At 42.3% G+C, this 20950-nt stretch overlaps 1 protein-coding gene across 2 annotated transcripts in view; it reads right to left on the reverse strand.

Moving 5' to 3' along the window:
* Positions 1-20950, reverse strand: part of LOC130406731 (uncharacterized) — a 144315-nt gene that overhangs the window by 50892 nt on the left and 72473 nt on the right. The window contains exons 1-3 of one of the 2 annotated variants that reach the window (XM_056612419.1): positions 19325-19519; positions 14252-14542; positions 9975-10247 (exon numbers count right to left, since the gene is read on the reverse strand). In XM_056612419.1, coding sequence (XP_056468394.1) covers positions 9975-10247; positions 14252-14542; positions 19325-19331 — 571 coding nt within the window. In that variant the 5' untranslated portion in view covers positions 19332-19519. Of the gene's footprint in view, positions 1-9974; positions 10248-14251; positions 14543-19324; positions 19520-20950 lie in introns of those variants that run through there. The other variant, XM_056612418.1, reaches the window with a different exon arrangement.

Here is a 20950-nt window from a genome sequence, read left to right on the forward strand (position 1 = left end):
ACAATCAATCTAGCGCACCGTCGAATTCTGCGCCCACACTGTAAATGCAGGAAAAATTAGACAAACCCCAACCAAATCTTTTCAGGTCATTTGTCGTCCTCATATCTGTATTTGGACACAATTATTCGTCGTAGAATTCAGCAAGATTAAAAGTGCAAATACATCAACAAAATACGACAGTACGGTACCGGGACGGAGTAAGGCCGTGACGTACAAGTTGTTCTGTGCTGTGATTGGCTGAAGAGGAATAGTTAAATCGCCGCGTTCTAAAACTGGACCTTGCGATTTGACATGTTCAATCTCTGGCGACTCCTTGCAACGCCTTGCGACGCCTTGCAACGGCTTGCAACGACCCGTTCACACCGCCCCTGCGACGTTCTAAAACCGTCTCGTTGCAAGCCGTTGCAAGCCGTTGCAAGGTGAATCTTTGGTCTGAACTGGGCTTAAAGTGATAGAATATAGGAGGTAGGAGAATCCGTTCTTTGAATATTCCGATTTAAAACAAAATCAGAAAAAACAATTAACAGGATTTTTTTTTGTTTTTTCTGATTTAGTTTTGAAACTGATAAAGGGCAAAAGGAATAAACAAATAAACGGCATTTGTGTTTCTGTGTTGGTTTTTTAAACCCGAAACAGAAAAACAAAAATAGATAGGCTACATACATAGTTATAGGCTACACCAGAAGGCAGAACGCAGCGAAGAAAAAAGAGCCAACCACCTTAACCAGCAATAGACTGTCTAATTATATTTAGCCTTAGCTATGGCCGCACTTGAACCTCATGGTGATTTTATTCGTGAACTAGGCTATTTGACACTGGAAAGACACACGACGCGATCAGTATACCGCTCTAAAGGTGCGGCCACACCAGACGCGTATCTCGCGTACTTCGCGTATAAAATCGCCATTTTTTCCATGGGGAACCATTGGTTTACGCGCGTATTACGCGTTTCACGCGTTTCACGCGTATAAGCAACATTTTACGCGCGTATAGCGCGTATAGCGCGTATGAGGCGCGTATATTTACGCGCAATACGCGCTATACGCGCGTATATCGCGTACATTTCAAGAGTTCAAAAAATTTAACTTTTTACGCTCATACGCATGACGATTAGCCGCGTTGCCCAATCAGCGTTGAGCTTGACCCGACGTCACTGGCAGAGTGTAGTGAGCTTGGACAGAAGCATACGGTCGACATCTTTCTTTATTCTGTGTGGAAATAGTAACATAGTTACGCCATTAAATGCTTTTATGGAAACATTTCTAGCGAGAAATGTGCATTTTACTTTCATAATGTTCGCTCGGTGAATGTGAAGGATGTTTGGTTTGATAGTTATGACGAAGAGGGAACGCTCCGTTCACTTGCATGGACAGAGTCTCTGGTTACTAAGCAACCTCAACGTCTTGGCGGACTATATATCTGCTGATCAACACTACGAATGCTGGAAACACACCAGACACACCATGTGAAGTTATTTAACCCGATTATTGTTATTTATATCCGAGATTATTTAATCTAACCCGATCTAAACTCTATCACCCAAACACGGCGGCGTTTGGGTTTCCTACCTCGGACTCCAGCGCAGCCACGGGCCACGGCCGACAACTTTCTTTATTCTGGGTGGAAATAGTAACATAGTTACGCCATTAAGTGCGTTTATGGAAAAAAAATTAGCGAGAAATGTGCATTTTACTTTCGTAATGTTCGCTCGGTGAATGTGAAGGATGTTTGGTTTGATAGTTATGACGAAGAGGGAACGCTCCGTTCACTTGCATGGACATGGACTCATCTAGGCGAGTGACGTAGGCGCGTATGGCGCGTATTGCGCGTATGTGACCATTTTTGACACAAAATAAAAATTACGCGAGATAAAAATTACGCGAGATACGCGTCTGGTGTGGCCGCACCTTAAAGCAATCTAGTGCCCCGAAGTGCTCCGTTATGACGGTGAGGAGGTTCGGTGTGGAGCACAACGTTCAAAGAAGAATTCTAGTATCCGATTTAGTTTCAGATAGTCCACTCGCAGACTAGTCGCCGGCTCCCATGGGAAACAATATAGCTGGCCATTGTAGAATGCGAGAGACTCGATGGAACGTTTGAAACGTCTTTATATGTATTTTTATTCATCGCATCTCATCTCATCTTCGTCCGCTTATCCGGGGTCGGGTCGCAGCTCAAGCAGGGGGCTCCAGACTTCCCTTTCCCGGGCCACATTGACCAGCTCTGACGGGGGGATCCCGAGGCGTTCCCAGGCCAGTGTTGAGATATAATCTCTCCACCTAGTCCTGGGTCTTCCCCTGGGTCTTCCCCGAGGTCCTCCCCTTCCCACTGGACGTGCCTGAAACACCTCACAAGGAAGGCGCCCAGTGGTCATCCTTACCAGATACCCGAACCACCTCAGCTGACTCCTTTCCAAGTAAAGGAGCAGCGGCTCTAATCCGAGTTCCTCACAGATGGCTGAGCTTCTCAACCTATCCCTAAGGGAGACGCCAGCCACCCTTCTGAGAAAACTCATCTCGGCCGCTTGTACCCACGATCTCGTCCTTTCGGTCATCACCCAACCCTCATGACCATAGGTGAGGATAGGAACGAAGATCGACCGGCAGATCGAGAGCTTTGCCTTGCGGCTCAGCTCTCTTTTCGTAACAACGGTGCGGTAAAACGAACGCAATAGCGCTCCCGCTGCTCTGATTCTCCAGCCAATCTCTAGCTCCATAGTACCCTCACTTGCGAACAAGACCCCGAGGTACTTGAACTCCTTAACTTGGGCTAAGGACTAATTTCCTACCCGGAGTAAGCAATCAAACCGGTTTCCTGCTAAGAGACATGGCCTCAGATTTAGCGGTGCTGATCCTCATCCCAGCCGCTTCACACTCGGCCGCCAGCCGATCCAGTGAGTGCTGAAGGTCACAGGCCGATGATGATCCAATGAGGACCACATCTTCTGCAAAAAGCAGCGACGAGATCCTCAGACCACCGAACTGCAACCCCTCCCCACCACGACTACGCCTCGATATCATGTCCATGTAGGCCTATATCACAAACAGGATTGGTGACAAGGCGCAGCCCTGGCGGAGACCAGCACCCACTGAGAACGAAACTGACTGGCTGCCGAGGACGCGAATGTATTTCTATTTATTTTTGAAAACAACCTCTTGCCTACAGAGCAAGCGTCTCTATCGATTGGGCCACGGCCACGGTGACCACACTGTTGTAACTGGATTTACTAATATATATATATATATATGACGCTACAACTAACAACAAATGATAGGAGAACTCCTCAAAGCAGATCTGTGCTGGCTGAACTGATTTCGTCTGCTTTTCTTGTTCAGCGATTGGGCGCAAACACTTCAAATGCATTGGCTGAGAGAAAAGAAGGGCGGAGATTATTAGCATACTAAAGAAACGCCGTATTTTACGGCGTTGTGATGTGCACAAAAGCGCCGTATTTTACGCGCGGTTTGATGTTCAAAACGGCGCTTTTTACACGCGCTCTTGAAAGGCTCAATTGCGGCGTAAAAAGCGGCGCTTTTTTGCGCATGACGGCGTAAAATACGGCGTTTTTCTACATTTTACGGCGTTCTTTACGGCGTAATGAAGGTGATACGCGTCTAAATGATGCCGTTTTCTGGCGGGGATGGCTTGCCATACATCGTAGAGTTTTCACCGCGTTTCCCGAAAGCATCGTTGGGAACGAACGTCTTGAAAACGCTCGTAGCTAACGAGTACTCCAGGGGTGCTCGTAGGTACTCGTAGGACGCTAAGAGCATCGTCAGCTATAGCCTCAGTGGCGTCACCATCGGAAATTCCGTCTATTGGATGCGTTTTATTAAAATGCATTACGCCTTTATGTTCTTAGTTTGGTAATTAATAAAGATTATTAATTAATTTATTAATAAAGATGTTAAAATGGCCAAAATAAAACGGGACAGTCCAGAAAATGTTTGCGCAGGCAGGGCACTCAAAATGTGTGAGAGAAAGTGGGGGGATTTGTGCAGACTGACATAGGCTACTCATAAAACGTAGCATAAAATAATGTAAAAAAAAAAAATATATATATATATAAAAAACAAGCAAAGGAGCAGGCAAAAGGCTGGGATATGGTGAGGATTGGTCACGTTGACGGGAATGTTTAGTGACATGTGGGAGGGTGGAGGAGGGGGTTAAAAAAAAGTCTCAATCACTCTTCGACGCGCATGAAAACCAGCCGCGTAGTTATGAGGGAGGCCGTCCTCACACCGATCTTCCTCGTCGTCATCGTCCTCAGCGTCCTCCGGTTCAAGCAATGCCACCCCAGCCTTAGCTGCAATGTTGTGAAACATAGCCGTCACACATATCACGGCGCATGACTTGGCCGGCGAAAACTGGAGCCCTCCGCCTGACTTGTGAAGGCATCTAAAGCGCAACTTCCACCTCCCGATCGTGCGCTCAACGATGCACCGGGCCAGACGGTGGGCTTCGTTGTATTCCTCATCAGGGACGTCTCCCGGGTTATTCACAGGTGTGAAGAGGAATTATTTCAGGGGGGAAAATGCCGTGAAACGCACAGTGCATTCAGGATTAGGACTGATATATGTCGGTTTAAGCCTAATCAATTGTGTTTTAATGTCTTTAGCATTCAGCAGCCCAGGCTACCTCCAGCAGCCCAGGCTAGGCCCAGCAGCCCAGGCTAGGCCCAGCAGCCCAGGCTAGGCCCAGCAGCCCAGGCTACCTCCAACAGCCCAGGCTACCTCCAGCAGGCCAGGCTACCTCCAGCAGCCCAGGTTAGGCCCAGCAGCCCAGGCTAGGCCCAACAGCCCAGGCTAGGCCCAACAGCCCAGGCTAGCATCAGCATCAAACTCAAGCACTACCGGTAAAAACTTCTTCTTTTTTTAAATTACTGTTGCTATCAAATCAATCCACATCAATAAACATGGGCCCAAAAAAAAAACCAACAAGATGAGGAATCTCTTACTTTAACCACTGTGCATGAGCTTCTTGAGCAACAAAAAACTTTTTTCAAAGATCTGATGAATCAGCAAGAATCAAACTTCAAATCGTTTGTGAAAATGTTTGTCGATGCCACCAACCTAAGGGTTGACAACATTTTAAAAGATGTACAGGATATCAAAAACAGTTTGCAATACTCTCAAAAGGGCATGGATGATTTCCACAAAAAGCTGTCCGATAACTCTGCTGCCCTCAGTAAACTATCGAACCAGTGTCTTCTGGTACAACCCTCTATGGACAAAATCACTAACAAATCTGAATATTTGGAGAGTCAATCAAGGAGAATCAACATCCTCATTGATGGAGTACTCGAGGAGAGGAATGAGACATGGCAAGCCACGGAAGCTAAAGCAAAACAACTGCTGGCTGAGAAGCTCGATCTTGACCCTAAACTAATCGAGATTGAATGTGCACGGCGCAATGGAAAATATAATGCGGAGTCCAACAGGCCTAGAACAATTTTTATGAAACTTTTGCGATTCAAAGATAAGGAAGAAATCCTGAGAAGAGGAAGCAAACTCAAAGGTTCTAAAATCTATGTCAACGAGGACTTCACCGAACGTGTGCGACAGAAACGCGCCGAACTGTGGCCACAGCTCAAAGAAGCACGGGACAGGGGAATGGTGGCCTATCTGCGCTACGACCAGCTGATTGTTCACCCACCTCGAGTCACAACACCTCGCCCAACTTAAAATGCTGTTAATTCCTTCCAAACTCATCTTTTAACAGTGATTCTCTTATTATGATGACCAACAACCTAGATATTTCTCCCTACTTACATGCTGACCCTGATAGTGACAACATTGACCCTGAGAACACATTAAACTCATGTAATTATTTTACTGAAGACTCTTTAAAATCAGTCTGTGTAGGAAAAAATATAAAAGATTTTAATTCCTTCACACTATTTCACTTGAATGTGAGAAGCTTACCAAAGCACTTTGAGTCTCTAACTGACTATCTTACATTATTACCTCTTCATTTATCGATAATGGGTTTTACTGAAACTTGGTTAAATGATTCTAAAGTGTCTTTTTATTCCATGAACGGCTATGATCATCTCTATCACCACAGAAAAGATAGACCAGGGGGCGGTGTATCACTCTATGTGAAAAAATCTATCAAATACATCCTGCGAGAAGATCTATCAACTGATATTGCCAATACAAATTCTCATGTTGAATCCATCTTCATAGAGGTAGTGAATGCACCATGTTTTTCTGGCCGCACTGTCATTGGCTGTGTTTACAGACCACCAAATGGAAAGGTTAACTCCTTTGTTGATAATCTGGACAAGCTTTTGAATTCCATTGAGAAAGAAAAGAAGCCGTGCTTCATACTAGGGGATTTTAACATAAACTTACTTCACGCCAATTCAGAAACATTTTTTAACACATTATTTGCTAATGCTTTCTTTCCCCTGAAATCTCAAGCCACTAGAATAACTTCATCAAGTACATCTATAATTGACAACATCATTACCAACCATACAAATAAAAACGGATTATCTGGTATATTATTAACTGATATATCAGACCATCTTCCTATTTTTACAGTTTATCACTCCAATGAAATAGGTCAAGATATTACCAGAGTGTTGTTAAGGAACTTCAAGATGTCTAATGTGAAGAAATTTGAAAATAATTTATCTAGTAATCAATAGAATTCAACTTTGTCAACTTATGAATTGATTAAAGCAGTGGTTTTCAAACTGTGGGGCGCGCCCCCCCTGGGGGGCGCCAGAGTTCTTCAGGGGGGGCGCGACGTGAGAAAAAAATAAACCCGAAGAAAAACCTGAAAGTCGATGATTCAAATCATCAATCGTACTTCAACTGTAGAAGTAACCTAACTAAATCAATTTTCAACCGTTTATCTTCGTGCAAACCATTTAACAAATCTACACACTTGTATCTTCAATAATATCGAAACAGAATTTCGATATCATTTAAAATTTCTTCAGAATCACAGTTTTAGTTTCATACCGCTTCGTTTTCAGCTGTTTTCATTGAAAACGTCTGCCCATTCTGATACACCTACTTCTAGACATCGTAACTCATTCATTTTCCAACCGTTTACCATCGTTCAAACCATTGAACAAATCTACACACTTGTATCTTCAATACTATCCAAACGGAATTTTGATAGCATTTATACTTTTTTCAGAATCACAGTTTTAGTTTCAAACCGGCATCGTTTTCAGTTGCTTATAATAATTTAGGTCACCATAGCAACGCCGGTAAACAAACCCCGCCGAATAGTCGAATCTCTGGACTAAAAAAGCAGATCTGATTAGACTCTGAAAATTCAGAGTCGGGGACCCTGAATGAATCTGTGTAAACTGGCAGTTTACACAGATTAAGATGTTCAAATGTATTTAAAAAAGGTTAAGATAAAACATGCTTAGATAAAGTTGTTAAATTGTGTTAAGAAATGTGTTTAAAAACGCACAAAGATGTTGTAATGTTTCAGAAAGATGTTTAAAATGTTTAAAAAATATTTTTAATTTTTTTTAAAATTATGATCAGAGATGTTTAAAATGTGTAAAATAATTAAGATAGCTTTCAAAACACAGGTCTTTAGAAAAAAAAAAATTGGGGGGGGGGGGGGGGGGGGGCTCAGCTGAATTTTTTTCTCTGAGGGGGGGCTCACTCTCTCACACTTTGAAAACCCCTGGATTAAAGCATACTCTAGTTTTAACAATGAATTCTTTGGCATTTTCAATCAATCCTTTCCATTGGAAAAACAATCCATTAAGCCCAAAATCCACAAATCTTGGCTGACCAAAGAGCTCAAAAAAAGCATATCAAAAAAACACAAACTATACAAAGACTATTTGACAAATCCCTCTCCCCTGAACTTTAATCTGTATTCAAAGTACAGAAATAAACTCAACCATATGTTGAGAAAATCTAAGAGAAATCATTACCAACAGAAATTGAATACATCAAAAAATGATATGAAGAAGACATGGGCCATTATTAATGAAGTTATCAACAAACCCTCATCAAAAATTAATTCTCAGAGCATATTTTATAATAACGATTCTAGTATTGAGGATCCCATTGAAATTGCTGAAGAATTCAATACTTATTTTGTCAATATTGGTCCCGCTTTGGCTGCAAAAATCCCTCTAACACCACTCTATTCTAACAGTACAGGACCTCCTTCCAGTCAATCAATGTTTCATTTTTCTACTGTGGATGAAAAAGAAATATGGGATATTGTATCAAGTCTAAAGTCAACAAGTGCTGGTTTTTATGATCTCAAAATGAAATTAGTGAAGCAGTGTCTCCCCACCATTGTAAAACCACTGTGTCATATTTTTAACTGTTCTCTTCAATCAGGTGTAGTACCAGACCAACTGAAATGGGCTAAGGTTATTCCCATATTTAAAAATGGGGATCCATAACTATTTTCAAATTATAGACCAATTTCTTTATTACCTTGCTTCTCCAAAATTCTCGAAAAAAAATTATATAATAGATTAATTGCACATCTTAAAGATAATAACTTATTGTATGATTATCAGTTTGGTTTCCGTGCCAAACATTCTACCTCTATGGCCCTGGTCCAATTAGTTAACAGAATATCTACAGCTTTGGACAACAAGGAACTCACAATTGGAGTGTTCATTGATTTATCCAAGGCTTTTGATACCGTTGATCCGAATATATTATTAACTAAGCTACAGGCTCATGGGGTTTCTGGGACTGAGCTTAATTGGTTTAAAAGTTATCTGTTATCAACAGGAAACAGTATGTAGTATGGAATGGAGCTAACTCGACTTACAGTCATCTACAGTGGAGTTCCTCAAGGTTCCATACTTGGACCTCTTTTATTCCTTATTTATATTAATGATTTGCATTTAATATCTGATGAAGCTCTTTTTATTTTGTATGCCGATGACACAAATATTTTCATTACCGATAAAGATGAACACAAGTCGAATGAATAGCGTACTCGATCGGCTGGATAACTGGTTCAAATTCAACAAATTATCCCTAAATGTAGAGAAGTGTGCTTATATGATATTTAAGCCTAAAAATATTATTCTATCCGATCCTATCCAGCCAATTTTTATGGCGAACAATGCACTTGCTAATGTTTCCAATGTTAAGTTCCTTGGGGCACTTTTGTTTTCCAGTTTTTCAATAATTTACTTCCTTCTTCTTTTAACAGTTTTTTTATAACCAGGTCACAGATCCATAGTCATCAGACCAGATCTGTAGATCTCCTTCACCGGCAATTTTTCAGAACAAATCTGGGACAGTTTTCTATTTGGGACAGAGGTCCAGTCGTTTGGAACAGTTTTCCAGCTACTCTACGTAAACACTCATCTTTAGCTACTTTCAAAAAATATCTTAAAATGTACCTAATTTTAAAAGCCTATGATAATATGATAAACTGAATGTATGCTGTATTGTCTTTTTGCTTGTTAGTTATATCTTTACTTTGCTTTTTTACTTTTACTCAAATGTATTCTCATTTTTGTAAAATGACTTTGTAGTTGTTTTATCTCTATAATTTTACTTTTGTTTGTCTTTTCTTTTACTTTATTTTCTTTACCTTATTGTATTTTAATGTCAGGTGGACATCCTTAATAAGCCCTTCGGGGTTTCTTTTGTCCCACCCGTGCATCTATGTATGTCTATGCAAATCTTCTTGCCTTTTTTAATCTTGTTTATTTGCACAAATAAAAACTAAACACACACACACACACACACACACACACACACACACACACACACACACACACACACACACACACACACACACACACACACACACACACACACACACACACAAACACACACACACTTCAAAGAAGATGCTGTTTATGTGTGATTCTGGGCCCCTGCAGGTGAAGAGGTGCATTATTCTTAATAGCAATTACTTTGATTGACACCCAAACTTCAGCAAATTAGTTGCTGAAAGAACTTTACACACACAATGAGGGAACTTCATTAACATGTTAAACTCACTGATCCGAGCAGAAGTTGGGGTCAGACCCAGGGTCCAGCATAGGTCAGGGTGCTTCTCCTTCAGATAATCAAACATCAGGCTACTCGCTCCCTCCCCTTTCTTCATCACCGTATCAATGAGACAACGTGCTCTGTCTTCACTGGCCATCTTCCCCTCTACAGTCTTCATCTCCTGGTCATTCAACACATCCATCATCCTAAGGTAATGCAGGAGAGCGATGACATCGTCGTCCGACAACCTGTCGATTAATTCAGAGCGAATCCTTCCAAGTTCTGAAAGACAAATCAAGAGAAATGGAAAATAATATTAAACAAAACGTCACAACTATTCTCAGATGACCACTAGTGGTGGTAGTGTTGGTTCAAGATGCCACAAAAACCAAACTCATTTCTCAAGGTCACCTAAACTTCTGTGTGTTCATCTTAATTCACTGCCTACATGAAGTACATATAGTGGACAATATTTAAGATTTTGGGAGACATTATACAATTGGCTGTCTGGTGCAGTTATCGTAATATTTGATGTTCTTTTGTAAGACAAGGAATCAGAATGTATTGTTAGTGTAGATTTATCTTAATACCAGCTGTTCTTAGATTGGACAGTTCTAAAGAGAGAGTAGAAAGAGCAGAAGAGAGCAAGGTTATGAAACTAAACAACTAAGAATCGTCCTCTCCCTCTTTGCTCCCTCGCTCCCTGTGTTTATAGTCATAATAATAATAACAATAATAATAATAATTATAATAACAACAACAATTAGGACTGCAAGCAGCCCCCGAGGTATTCACAGCCCGCCCACCAACAACCCCAGTGACCGCCTTATCAAGGGATTCACGTCATGATCCTAGACGCAACTATGCCTCCGATAGGGGCGGGTCTTTCTTCAGCACTGGGTCCACCTCTCTGAGGAAGTGTGTTTGCATTGCAGTTGTCCAGACGGGATGAAGGCATTGATGAGACGCTGGCAGGTCAGCTCAACAGGTGATTGGTTTTGTTCCTGAGGTTGAAGAAGTTAACTCTGGAGATGTTCTTGATGTGTGCCTCGAGGGACAGTTTTCTGACCAGTATCACTCCCAGGTTGCGGACTCTTGTGCGTTAGGAGAGGGTCAAGAGAACATGTGTTGGTGAGCCTCATCTGGCTAATTAGCTTTGACACATAAGCTTTATCTATGGTGGAAGAGAGGCTGACCCCTAGGTGTACCGGGGGGAGGAAACTATATTGACATTGGTTCTGTCAAGTTTGTTTCGGAGAAAAAATGATGTATTTATTACACATAACGGGAGAGGAGATGGCCCCTGAGTTAGAAGGTCAGAAGAGCCTGTATTCTGTAGAGAACAGTACTCTTGTCATTCCCCTATTGTTATTGATACTGTTGGAATAGTGGCAGTTGTGTCCATCCCAGGGGCGGATCTACTGGCGTGGCATGGGGTGGCAACTGCCACCCTAAAAAAAAGCCTTGCCACCCCAGCTGCCACCCCAGTTGGCAGCGCAAAACTCATTTTTTTTTTTTTTTTTTTGCTTTTACAAGACATTTACAAAAGCGAGTTTCAAAAGTGCGACTGCAAGTGAATGCAACCAGGAAATATTGCCCCATCCCGCCTGCCCCCCCCCCCCCCCATCCCCGAGACTCCCGCCGGCACTGATTTTGAAGGAAGGCGCGAGAGTCCTCCAAACGAACGAAGCAAGCGGCGCGGCAGAGAGACTACATTCTTGAGGTAATACTGATCAACCGTCTATCTATGAAGAAATTATAATAATTAGAAAAGAGCAGGGCTGTGTATTACAGAAACATCATAGTTAAAGACTTAAGTTAAGATTGGAATGCCTTATAGCTGCATAGAATGCGCGTGCCGTATGGGCAGGTGGGGCGGCGAACTCCCTGCAAAAGCATTCTCCCAAAAAAATAGTTCCTCAGTAAATCATTGCTCCAAGTTTATTTTTAATAATATGATTGTCACATTAACTATCTATAGTTTCTGTAGGCTTTCCGACTATTTTTGTTCTGTTAATATCAAATTGATCGTGGCGATTCTAGTTGAGTTTAACGTGTCATGCAATGTGGGGCGGCGGAGCTCAACGACCGCGTCCCTCCGTATGTTTCTCGCATAACCCTGCAGGCTGCAATAAAAATTGCAATCCGCGCTAAAGACGCGCTAACAAACACAAACCCTTCTACACTCAGCTGGTTTTCCTGACCGTTAACTTCATGTGCCTCCTTTTGTATCAACAGTCATTTGATTTGATTATATTAAACTTTATTGTCATTGAACCAAGTAACAGGTACTTGGACAACAAAATGCAAGTCATCTTCTGTAAATTATTTACAAATGGCCATCTCTAATCTACTTGGTTGCACACCTGTCTGAACTTTTATAAACCAATATAAGTCATCAATAATTAATAATAAAACAAGCTTCACATCAAGAGCAAAAATAATAATAAGGTAAACCCAAAAGGTCTTAAATACTTAGAAATTAAAGATATAAAAAAAGAAAGAGGGAAATCTTTGATAGCACTTCCCCTGAATCCCCATTTGGCTCTTCCAAGCATGCAGGTAATACACTCTACTTTGGGAGTTATTCTATGTCACCGCACTTTGAGGGTGGCATTGTATGTAAATTATTGGAATCGGTGAATAAAGTGATATTTGCACTCAAGTTGGACTGATGATTGACATCTGATAGGAATATCTCATGGACCAATACCAACTTATTGTTAACTAAAGTACATATTGCAGCTCTCTTTGCATATATTTTTAGCCCCATGCCCCTGCGGTTGTAATAGTGCAGGTGTTTGTTGTAAGGCAGGTTGATTTTGTAATTATTCAGTAATAATTTATTACATTTTGTCTGAAACCTTTTATGTTTAAATGTAAGGCTTTACTCATCCCACAATAAATTAAATATAATGTTATTGAGTCAAAATATCTAAATGTGGGGGCTTTCCAAGTAAATATTGATTGATATGGCTTTAATTAAATCGGCATACTGTATATACTTCTGCCAGAGCGTGCCACCCCTCAAAATCTCCTGTCCCCCTCTTGCCACCCCATGAATATTTTTCTAGATCCGCCCCTGGTCCATCCATCATCCAACATATGTTTTTACTTTGTAACTGTTTCTACTTCCAGGCGCGGAGTGATATGCAAACTTTCACAAAATGATCGGGCGTCATAGCAGTTATGTATACGCTCATTATACAACAGTTAGGAACCAGTTAGGAACCAATGAAATCGCTGGATTTAGGCCCCCCGTTGTATAATTAAGCAATAGATCACGCCAGGCTGTGGTATGTGCTCATTATACCACTGTTAAGGGGCGTTGTCCGGCCCCGACGCGCAGCAGAGGGCTGGCGACCCCCTTCACAGTGGTATAATGAGCACATACCACTGACTGAAGTGATCTATTGCTTTTATACAACGGTTACTATTCTGGCGAAACGAAAGTCATAGACACACTACATTTAAAAAGAAACCAAGAAAGTAAAAATAGCTGTTTTATTAAAGAATACAAAAAAGTAGTCCCTCCTGGCTGCCTTCAAAATGCACGACGGTCGCTATGCAACACACTTTAGCGTCCCTCCGAGAGAAGGCTCGGCTAGAGCGGTTCGCCGGCAATTTATCCTATGGAGCAGTTCGCTCGCCGTGTGCCTAAGCTTTCGTTAGTCTCTCCATCGCCTTGCTCACTCCCGGAGTAACAACATTTACACGTCTCCATCATCCAACATATGTTTTACTTTGTAACTGTTACTACTTCCAGGCGCGGAGTGATATGCAAACTTTCACAAAATGATCGGGCGTCATAGCAGTTATGAATACGCTCATTATACAACAGTTAGGAACCAATCAGATCGCTGGATTTAGGCCCCCCGTTGTATAAATATTCTTATATTTACATACTAGATCTGGTATTTGTCACATGCGAGAGACAAATGAGTTAACGGGAATCAGTGAGAGCGGACACATTAAATACTTCCAAAAAGTGTACCTTTACGAAACGGAGCAACTTAACGAAGGGCCCTGGGGAAGAAATGGGTCACGCCCCCCCCAACACACACACACACACACACACACACAAACCCTGATGCCAACCCTCCCCTTTAATCCAGGCTTGGGACCGGCACCTAGTTGAGCTGGCATGCCCCCTGAAGTGGCTGGGTTAGGCTAAACTATAAACATATATTACAAAGACTCCCACTAAATAAAGCCATACACACTACGGAACCACATCTAAAATACCCCCCGCCCCCCCCCCCCTGTGTGTGTGCGAAGTACGTTACCTTCCAATAACAGACGAGTCTCGACCGGTAGGTCCTCCAGTTCTTCCAGACCTCTCAGCAGGTCCTGTGCTGTGGTCTTTCCTTGTGGTCTTCGGCATTTCCACCGCTGCAACATCTTGTATTTCCGCATGAACTCAGCTATCTCTTCGTTCTTGATCTCGTCCAGATCTTCGTTCTTCAGCCCCAGGTGGATGGCCGCCTGCTCCCACTCCTGTCCCAGAGTATTTGCAACATCCTGGAGCTGCTCATCAGACAGATCCGGCCCTGGGGAGCTGGCTTTATAGTCTCTGGCTGGAAAAAACGACAATCCACACACAGGCAGGTCAAGTTCCACCTATCGAGATGATGTATAAGTCAATCAAGGTGAGGTGAGGCTACAAACCTAATTTATTTATTTAAGTAGAAATTCAACTTGAAATCATCTCAATTTAAAGAACATAAACTGCAGAACTATGTTAAGTCCACGCCAGCTCCACTAATACATAATGAATCAAATCTGCTTAAGACTGGTGCAGAGGTTTGAGTGACAGGTCTGATGGGCCTCCCTCGCCCCTAATTACTATTGGACGGATGCCCATCCCCCACCCCAAAACTAACTCTATTGGGTAGAATCGAAAGGTCAACTCAACCTCACGTCTATTGGTATTGATTGATCTTTGTAAAAAATAATTACGATAATCCTGCCCATTTTTTTCAAAACCAGCCCAAATTGTATGGACCCGCTCAATCTGGCAACACTGACCGTAGAGGAAACGATTAAACAACAGCCTTGGGTTTAGAAAAAGCCAATTTAAATGTACAGCGGGGGATGGTGAAGTTTAAAAAAGTTCCCGTAATATCTTATGAAGCCACTCATTTAGAGAATGTATGAGACTAGCAACATCGGACCATGAGGAAACAATCCAACCAGCTTTGACAAGTAGAGATAAATTGATGGCTTTATGCTGTAATGTTTCTAAAAAACCATATTAAATAAGAATGGAACAACTAGTTGGCTGTGTCGCCTATTAACACGTTAAAGGTCCCATGGCATGAAAATCTCCTTTTATGAGGTTTTCTAACATTAATATGAGTTCCCCTAGCCTGCCTATGGTCCCCCAGTGGCTAAAACTAGCTATCGGTGTAAAACGAGCACTAGGTGTTCTGCTCGCCCTTGAAAAAATGAAAGCTCAGGCACGCTGATTTGGAATGTGGTCCCATATGTTGTCATAAGGGAACAAGCTCCTCCCCTTTCTCTGCCTTGCCCGCCCAGAGAATTTGGCCCGCCAATAAGACAATGAGCTACGACCATGCGAGCGCCACATGGTGTGTGTGTGATTAAACTCAGTGTAACGCAAGTGTTTGCTGTTGGTATTATGGCGCATAACACATTGGTTCTTTGACGTCTCTTGTATTTCCACAACAAGACTAGTGGGGGTTATCTCAGCCATGGTTGAGAAGGAATTGGGGGAAAGGAACTTTGGCTTTGACTCCCTGAAGTACATGAACTGCGACATGCTGCATGCTGCCGGTTGCCGTGAGGCACCACCGCCCGGCAGCGGGCAGCCTGCAGCAGGCAGCGCGAGGTTCAGTCTACTTCAGATTGATGTGGAAGTGGAAGAACCAGAGACGTCGGAGAACCCGATGTCGTTTGTTATTCATAATATCGTCTGGAGGCGCATACAGCTTCTGATAATATGTATTATATGATATAGATATCTATGTATCATATGATATTATTTAGATATAGAGCTCCAGGACTGTAACGCAATTGTTGTACACTTCCTTGTTATTTGGATAACCGTTCTGCTGTTGGTGTTATGGCGCATAACACGTCGGACTCTCGTCTCTGGCATTTCCACAACGAGACTCGTAGTGGGGGTTATCTCAGCCATAGTTGAGAAGGAATTGGGGGAAGGGGACTTTGGCTTTGACTCCCTGAAGTACATGAACCACGACATGGAGAAGAAAGGGATTGTTGCCCGCGAATGTCTTCCGCTTGAGCCCTGCTTCCCGCTGCCGAGGGACCACCATCTCGGCGCTGCAGGAGGCGGTGGTGCCTAAGCGCTGACCGCTGCCGAGGCGGTCCGTGGTCCCTCGGCAGCGAGGCTCCGGCGGGAGACAACTGCGGGCAACAATCCCTTTCTCCTCAATGTCGTGGTTCAGTCTACTTCAATATCGTCTGGAGGCTAACAAAGCTTTTGGCCGTGATAATATATATTATATGATATAGATATCTATGTATAATATGATATTATTTAGATATAGTGCTCCAGGACTCCTGTGTGTTCTAGAATATTTACAGAACACGGCTAAAGGCCGTGTGTGCCTCGCCATGGCGATACATCCACTGTAAACAGAGCGCATGGTACCGTGGCCGTAAGCTGCTCAGGGCCACACCCCCACCCTCCTCCTTGACCCTCCTCTCTCCTCCTCATTTGCATTAAAGCTACAGACACCCAAACGGCGCATTTGGGGAAAGCTCAATGTACGACTGGCTCATAGTGGCTGTAATTCTGCACCACGGCTGAATTTCGGGAACGTCTTGAAATACTGTGTTTGGGGCCCACTAATATCTATATTAAAGCATTCACAAAGTCGCATGCCATGGGACCTTTAAACCGCCAAAATGAGAGGTTTGATATTTGATTATCTACCCGACATTAACTTGTCTAATCTAAATCTAAATATTACCTGTTAACACGAGTTTAGTCGTGTTGAAGCAACATGTCTAAGGGTTTATTTGCTTTAATGGACGACGCGGACTGGTCGTTCAAGTGTTTGTTGTGGACCCTGAAGATATCAGGGGTCTCATTTATAAAACTGTGCGTGGGATCGTGATTAACAGTGTACGTACGCCCAAAAGCCAAGTTTTGCGTGCGCCAAAAAATATTCAGATTTATAAAACCCTGCGTACGCACACCGTACGCAATCTTTTCTTTATAAATCACAGACTTCCTACAAGTGTGCGCAGCTGAATCAGCTTCACGTTCCGCCCTGTACACGCCCCTTTTTAACCATAAATGGTCAATGCAAATAACCTCATGAATTCGATCTGCATATAAAACAGACTCAGATGCAAGTATTATGTCTTGTCGGAAACAATGGCAGAAGTACTGAGAAAAGCAAAAAAGCGAAATTTCACAGAGGTTTAAGTGGAGACACTTGTGGGTGAGATGGAGGCCCGAAAAGTAGTTTTGTTCGGCGGTCGGGATTGGGATCGCCAGCAACAAAAAGCAGAGTGAGTGGCAACATGTTGCTGCAGCAGTGAACTCTGTCAGTAGCACGAAGCGCACAGTCCCAGAATAAAGGTAGCATACATATTTTTATGTACCAATAAATCGTTATGGTCCCTAAAGACCCTCTCCCTCTGAATCCTGCCATTTGCATGGTCCGCCAGCCAGAAGTGCCATATGGTGCATAATTACCACGGCGCTCACCTCTGTATTTATAGGGTTACGGTAATAAGATTGACCGAGAACACCTTGGATAATCAGTTTGTAATCACCCACGTAAAATGTTCTTGAACATAACCCCTTTTTAATGCCTGACTTGACTTGTCATGAAAAGCGTGTGACAAGTCAGGTGTGGCTTGGTTTTCCACACTTGGGATTTAATTGACATTTGATTATGTGTTTACAGTGTCACATACAAATATTATGTTATTGACACATGTTGGACAGATTCTATATTCCATGCAGTCGAGCCGTCAGTGGACAGTAGGCCTATGGAGTGACGGGATTAAATATAGAGAATCTTTTTTAATTTCTATTCTAAGGAGATGTTTTTGGAGTTATAACTGAGAAATAACGCAGTTGACTTAAATTATTCTGATTACATCGATTTAACACATGATACGGGTTGAAATTAAATTTTTGAAGGGCGATGATGAAACATAATCGTTCTTCTCACTCTACAATTCTTCGGTCTGACTTCAGTTCACCACCACACCATCTGTGTCGCCAATTCTCCTTTTCCTCTAAACTATGCGTACGCATGGGTCAGAGTTTGCTTAGGGCTGCGCACATTTTCCCGTCAAGTTGGGTTTTTATAGATCACAACCTTGGCGTGGAAAGTCACATACGCCAATTTCAGCCCTGTTTTGTGCGTACGCAACAGTTATAAATGAGACCCCAGGAATCTACAGAACACAAGTGGATCTGGGGTCTCATTTACACAGTTTGTAATTTTCCATTACAATAGCATAGTGTAGCCCGACCAATTTACTCTACAAAAAAACTCTGACACTGATCATTCTCCATTATTATGAAACCAATGTGCATATAATATCATAGGCTACAGTAGTGTAATGGGTGCACCAAAATGTTACAAAGTCCCAAGATAGTTTTATGACAAACACGGCTTCCCTGCCATAGTTCTGGGTCGGCGTGGGCTACGGGACTTTGTTCAGATGCATTATAAACCAATTTGAATCTGCTTTGTTTTGACCTTATCAACTTCCTTTATCTTGCGTTGTTTTTCATTGGTTAGAATATTCTCTTTCATGACGTGTTTCATGCATGCAGACCAACAGGTTTATCTACCCCACCTAATTGTTGTCACACTGTAACCACCCAAATAAGCCTCTCCAGATAAAACTATACCGCAGTTATAGATCGAATTTCATTCCTGGTAAATATTTTGACAACGCGTAGCAGTGTAAAATAACACTATTTCGTATCGTAGGCCCATTACTTTTGTCCAAAGGTAAAAAATTGTAAATGTAGTTCTACCAGAAACAGGCTTCCTACTGATAGTTTTATTAATAAAGCCAACATAAGCAGCAACATGTTAATATTAACAACACCGCGTTAAGCGGTATGCAATCTGAAAAGTCCCAAAACAGAGTTGACCTAGTTAATTCATGTGATGAGGTGAGGGGATGAACGTAGAATACAGGAGTGAAGTCACATCAGAAGTCTACAGAACACAAGGACAGTGATTCTGAACTGAGTGTATGTTTAGTAATTTTCCATTTCAATACTACAGTATAGACCAACCACTTTAGAAGGCCCAAAAAATTTGGTGACAGTTATCATTCGCATTACTTCGAAAACTTTGAAAAAAGGTAGTTTTATGACAATCATGGCTTACCTGCCATAGCTGTGGGTCCACGTAGCCTTCGTGTATGCACACCTGATGCCGACCAACAGGTTTATATTAAGATTGTGGACGCACAATGTAGCCTAACCCACTCAGCCTCTCCGCCTACCTGGCAGTTATGAATCTCATTTCAACACTGATAAAGATGTTGACAACAGGCAGTGGCGATTTCAGACAATTTTTTGGGCTGCTCAAGCACACCTACATTTTATATCAAATATAATTATATTATAGCCTACAATATTTTCCACTATAATCAGGAGTGAGTAGGAGGTGAATTGTTGAAACTTGGATGGAAGTTGCATGGACTTCAAATGTAGAATGCATTTTTCAAGTCTCAACACAGACTCTTCATAACTTTCTAAGCGGGTTTGAACTGGATTACTGCCACTCCTGAAAAAGTAATTGCTTCTTTATTGCTCTAATGCCATACAGGCCATACTTGTTCAGAAAATCTGACTCATGCATTATTTTTGTTATAGCAGCCACAGAACTGAGATCGGCTTTGGATATGCCAGTCTAAATTAATATCCCCAAACGACAATAATTAATGGTTGGATCTCAGGAGATGATAGGATAAAGAAGCCTGTAACTGTCTCAGAGATAGTCTGGACATTACAGAGATTATAAATATGTATTAACAGTATTTGTTTAATTCATGATTTTATTAATTGTTGAATTCATGGATTTATTCTTTGGTTAAAAAGGATTTAAGTTGTACTGTTAAAAAGAGATATTGTGTCATTGCTACTACTTCCCCTTTTTGTATTAAGAGTTTGTTTAAATATGGGGTCCTATCCCAGGGAATTATGGGAAAAGCGCCATCAGAGATATAAAACCAGTCACGGACTCATGGGTTTTCAGAAGAAGATGGACTCTGGTGGATTTAATGATTCGTTTCCGTGACCCAGTTCGCGTGATTCAGTTCGCCACGAGGAGTCGTTCGCGAATTGTTTGTTCAGTCGAGTTTCCGGTATCACTAACTCCACTGAGTCTGACTGACTCAGCTGAGAACCGTGCAATGGGGTCCATTCCATGATGCGATTTACCGCTACCGGAAACCAGGCTGAACGAACATACGGTTCGTGAACGACTCCTCCCAGTTCATTCGAGTTTCCGGTGAATCGATTCACCGGAAACTCGACTGAACGTGGAGGAGTCGTTCGCGATTCAGCCTAGTTTCCGGTAACGGTGAATCGCATCATGGAATGCACGCCATTGCACGGTTCTCAGCTGAGTCAGTCAGACTCAGTGGAGTTAGTGCTACCGGAAACTCGTTCGTTCGTTCAGTCGGGTTTCCGGTGAATCGAATGGTGAACGAGACGACCGAACAAACGAGAGGGACGACCCGGTTCGGTTCGTCCTAAAGACTCGTTCTTTCGAACCGGTTCGTGAACGAACGAGCATTAGGTTTAACGTTGTCACAGTGTTTTTTCTGATTATTAAAGTTTACCGTTTTCAGAGAGAGTTTAAGAGAAAATAAATATTCAAAAGACATCATTATGAAGCGTGGCCTTTTATTAAACCAATGCAGCTACAAAGCCGTTAATCTGGTTTGGGTTAGGCCCTGTCGAAATAAAGTGGGCAGGGTTTATTGAGAAAACCCATTCCTAGTTA

Source organism: Gadus chalcogrammus, chromosome 16 (assembly GCF_026213295.1).
Source record: "Gadus chalcogrammus isolate NIFS_2021 chromosome 16, NIFS_Gcha_1.0, whole genome shotgun sequence".
Lineage (NCBI taxonomy): Eukaryota > Metazoa > Chordata > Actinopteri > Gadiformes > Gadidae > Gadus > Gadus chalcogrammus.